This window comes from Oryzias melastigma, unplaced genomic scaffold, assembly GCF_002922805.2.
Source record: "Oryzias melastigma strain HK-1 unplaced genomic scaffold, ASM292280v2 sc00382, whole genome shotgun sequence".
Classification (NCBI taxonomy): domain Eukaryota; kingdom Metazoa; phylum Chordata; class Actinopteri; order Beloniformes; family Adrianichthyidae; genus Oryzias; species Oryzias melastigma.
In genome coordinates this window covers 10,386-14,543 of record NW_023416979.1, presented here as the reverse complement: position 1 = coordinate 14,543, position 4,158 = coordinate 10,386, and the positions used below count along the sequence as shown (strand labels likewise).

General features: G+C 41.9%; 1 protein-coding gene across 1 annotated transcript in view; it reads left to right on the top strand.

Annotated features, from left to right (window-relative positions):
- The window catches only part of LOC118598368 (general transcription factor II-I repeat domain-containing protein 2B-like), a 22,135-nt gene extending 18,838 nt beyond the window's left edge, over positions 1 to 3,297 (top strand). The window contains exon 5 of the mRNA XM_036211025.1: positions 1,434 to 3,297. Within this exon, the coding sequence (XP_036066918.1) occupies positions 1,434 to 2,507 (1,074 nt within the window). The 3' untranslated portion in view covers positions 2,508 to 3,297. The remainder of the gene's footprint in view (positions 1 to 1,433) is intronic.
- The last annotated feature ends 861 nt before the right edge of the window (positions 3,298 to 4,158 follow it).

Genomic DNA, 4,158 nt, shown 5'->3' with positions numbered 1-4,158 from the left:
TGGGTGGAGTGCTCCTGCCTCAGGTGGAGGAGTTTAAATATCTTGGGGTCTTGTTCACGAGTGATAGAAGATCGGAGCGTGAGATCGAGAGGCGGATTGGTGCTGCGTCCGCTATTATGCGGTCGCTGTATCGGTCCGTTGTGGTGAAAAGAGAGCTGAGCCAGAAAGCAAAGCTCTCAATTTACCGGTCGATCTTCGTTCCAGTACTCACCTATGGTCATGAGCTCTGGGTCGTGACCAAAAGAACGAGATCCCGACTACAAGCGGCTGAAATGAGTTTTCTCCGGAGGGTGGCTGGACACTCCCTTAGAGATAGGGTGAGAAGCTCGGTCACCCGCAGAGAGCTCGGAGTAGAGCCGCTTCTCCTCTGCATCCAGAGGAGCCAGTTGAGGTGGCTCGGGCATCTGGTCCGGATGCCTCCTGGACGCCTCCCTGGTGAGGTGTTCCGGGCATGTCCCACTGGGCGGAGGCCCCGCGGAAGACCCAGGACACGCTGGAGAGACTATGTTTCTCGGCTGGCCTGGGAACGCCTCGGGGTCCCCCCAGAGGAGCTGGAGGAAGTGGCCGGGGAGAGGGAAGTCTGGGCATCTTTGCTCAGACTGCTGCCCCCGCGACCCGGTCCCGGATGAAGCGGAGGAAGATGGATGGATGGATGGATTCTCGTTTCCCGGACTTTAAAAGCAATCCGGACACTCTTCGCTACTTATCTTCCGTTTTTCTACCGGATATGACGTCATCGATATCACGACGTGAAAATCTACTCAATTCAAACATTTTAAGGCGTCTATTTGTGACTCCACTGTGTCCTGATGATAAAAATGTTTATTAAACAAAAGTAAATACATTTTTTGAGCAAAAAATTGTCGACCGCAATGCATTCTGGTCTATATTTGTGAATGTAGCACAATGCACGCCATTCCAAGGGCATTGGATTTTGGAGTTGTAGATTTTGACAGTTCTATGAAATATCAAACGTACTATATAGTGAAGAAATTCAGACATACTTGTTAAAATGATTTTACAAGTTCATAAGTATACTTGAATTATATGTGGAATCGTACTACAAGTCTAAATATACTTAGCCTGTACCTAAACTTTTGATCAACATGCACTTTAGTGTTACCGTTGGTATACAAATATTACTCTTCTCTTTGACAACAGCTGTGTCCTTTTTAACGTAACGCTTCGGTTATGTAACCTGTTTGTCTCCATGTTCAGTAGCCCCGCCCACTCTCCATGTTTATATGTCAGTTACTCATTATAGAAATATAGCATGTTTGTAACTGAATGTTTCAGTTAGAACCAGTTTTTGGTTTGGCTCAGAACCGAACAGAAACTGAACCAAAGAACACGTCTGTCACGCAACAAGGTGAATAAATTATGGAAAACATGTTTTTGTGTTAGAAGAGAAAAACCTGCTAATAGAACTCCAGTTGAATTTGTTGAACGGTTGTCCAAATCTTACAGGGAAAAATGTTGGACTTTTGAAACGTATGCAAGATAAAGTGACTGAAATAGATGCAGATCAGAAATTGGTATTTCTGCATTGTATTGTACACCAACATGTGTTGTGCAAGTCAGTGCTAAAAATTAACCATGTTGTTGATGTTGTTTCTAAAATAGTAAACTTCATGTGGTCACGTGCATTGAATCACAGACAGTTTGTCGCACTTTTGGAGGAGCATGAGAGTGAGTATAGAGACATCGGCTACCACACAGCTGTCAGATGGCTCAGCCTGGGCAAAGTGCTAAAAAGAGTTTGGGACCTGAAAGCAGAGATTCAAGAGTTTTGTGAGGAGAAAGGCAAAGACATCCCAGAGCTGTCAGATGAGGACTGGGTGGCAGATGTTGCATTTGCTGTTGATGTGACTGCACTGATTAATGAACTGAACACCAAACTGCAAGGCAAGGGCCTTTTTTTTCATGAAATGCACAGCCTGGTGAAGGCTTTCATGAGAAAGATGCAGTTTCTTTCAAGCCAACTGGAGAGTAACACTCTGACTCACATGCAAACCCTAAAAGAAGTCGCACCATCAGCTAATCGACTCAGCAGGTACTCATCCATGTTAGGAGCATTGCATGGTCAGTTTTCAAGGAGATTTGAAGATCTCAGAACAATCGAGGATGAAATGAACATGATTTCCTCTCCCTTCACCTGCAGTGTGGGTAATGCCGCCAGTGACGTTCAGCTGGAACTCATTGACCTGCAGTCTGATGCATTACTGGCAGAGCAATTCAAGTCTGTATCTCTGCTGGATTTTTACTCTTCTCTCAAGGAGGAGACCTTTCCAAACATGAGGAGACATGCTCAGAAGATGTTGGTTCTCTTTGGCTCCACCTATATATGTGAACAAACATTTTCAATGATGAAGTTCACAAAATCCAGATATAGATCCTCTCTCACTGATGATCATCTGTCAGCTGTGCTTCGCATCTCCACCTCAGACACTCAACCGGACTTGGATGCACTTGTTAAAGCCCAGCAGAGACTAGATTTATCTCACTAAGCAAGAAAGAAGAGCTTAAAGCATCAAATAAGGTGGTTAGACCACAAATGTAGACACCAACTAGCAGTGAACTGGGACACTTCCTTTGGAAGCCTGTTTCTCAAAATCCCAGTTCCGTGATGTTCAGAGACAGATCAATGTGATGTATCTTTCTTAATGAGCACAAAAACAATATTGTGATGTTTTTAGGATGCTAAGAACTTTGACACAACTTTCCAACAGTATATTAAACTCAAAATGTGTTTTAGAGTGAATGTGACTGAAAGTGTTCATTAATATGAGTCACAAATGGTAAAATGTTCACATTTATTTTACCATTGTTTTGAGAAATTTATTTGAATAAATTACATTTTTTGTAAGGCAACCTCAATTTTTCATTGCTTAATTGTAACATATACTCTTATACAATCTTATACAATTAATATTCGAGAATTAAGTTCAGCATTTTGGCCTGGCCCTCCAGAATATTTTCCCTTTCTAATGTGGCCCCATGGAGAAAATAATTGCCCACCCCTGCTCTAGAATCTCATCAAGAGGTGCTAACCTCTACAGTTCTCTAGTCAGGCAACAGATGGCGCCATATTTCACTTTGTCAAGTGCTCCAGGTTTGCTTTGCTTTGCTTTTCCCCACACTTGAAGGGGATTCTGGTTTGCTTTGTAAGGATGAGGCAGGATTCCACTCAGATTGTTTTTTTATTTTCAGTAGTCATGTGACCAACCAGGTGAAAAACCTTAAAAAAAGAGAAACAAGTGTAAACCCCGGTTACAATACAAAAAAAAAAAAAAAAAATCAATCACAATGACCGTTACCCTCAATAAATTAAAAGGCAGTGTAATTTTAGTAAGTCAACAATTTAAATCTTTTATCTATACTATCAAGTAGCTGAAACTTCCTCTTGTGAGCCTGATGGTTCTCCTTGTGTCACCCAATCCTTCCACCAACGATAAAAATCATGCTTGTGTCCTGAAAACCTTTGCCGTGTTTATTAGTTTTTCAAGGTGGTTTAACATGAATTCATACGAGTCTTTGCTGATGGTAGGTTGAGCATTTGACACTTTATTTAACCCCCTTTCTGCATTCCCCAGTGCTATATTTATCTCTGGTTCTCCGAAATCCACCCACAGTCTTCCTTGAAGTAGACTTTTAGCTTCTTTTAGTTTTCCCTCACACTCTTCAGCCGTCTTCCCCAAGTCAGTTCTTTGATCAGTACTTAACCTTGGCTCTTTAGTGCCTTCAGCTTCTACAAGTTACTCTGCTTCAATATCCTCATTGGTGTCAATCAGTTTATTAGAATCAGAAATCAGTTTGAAATAAAGATCTTACAATTCTTCTGCCGTCAGTTCCGTGTATGTTCTTTGCACATGATTTACAGTCTTGGTGAATTGTCTTTTTGCTGTAGTTCTGATAACTTTCAGTTGCTCAACAGAAAATGACTCAGCCATTTTACGTTGAGTTGAAGACTAGAGTCAAGTTTGAATACTGTTTGCAGGTTGAAGTTGTGGTTTTTCACTGTCAAGTGCTCCAGGTTTGGTTTGCTTTGCTTTGCTTTTCCCCACACTTGAAGGGTATTCTGGTTTGCTTTGTAAGGATGAGGCAGGATTCCACTCAGATTTTTTTTTTTATTTTCAGTAGTCATGTGACCAACCAGGT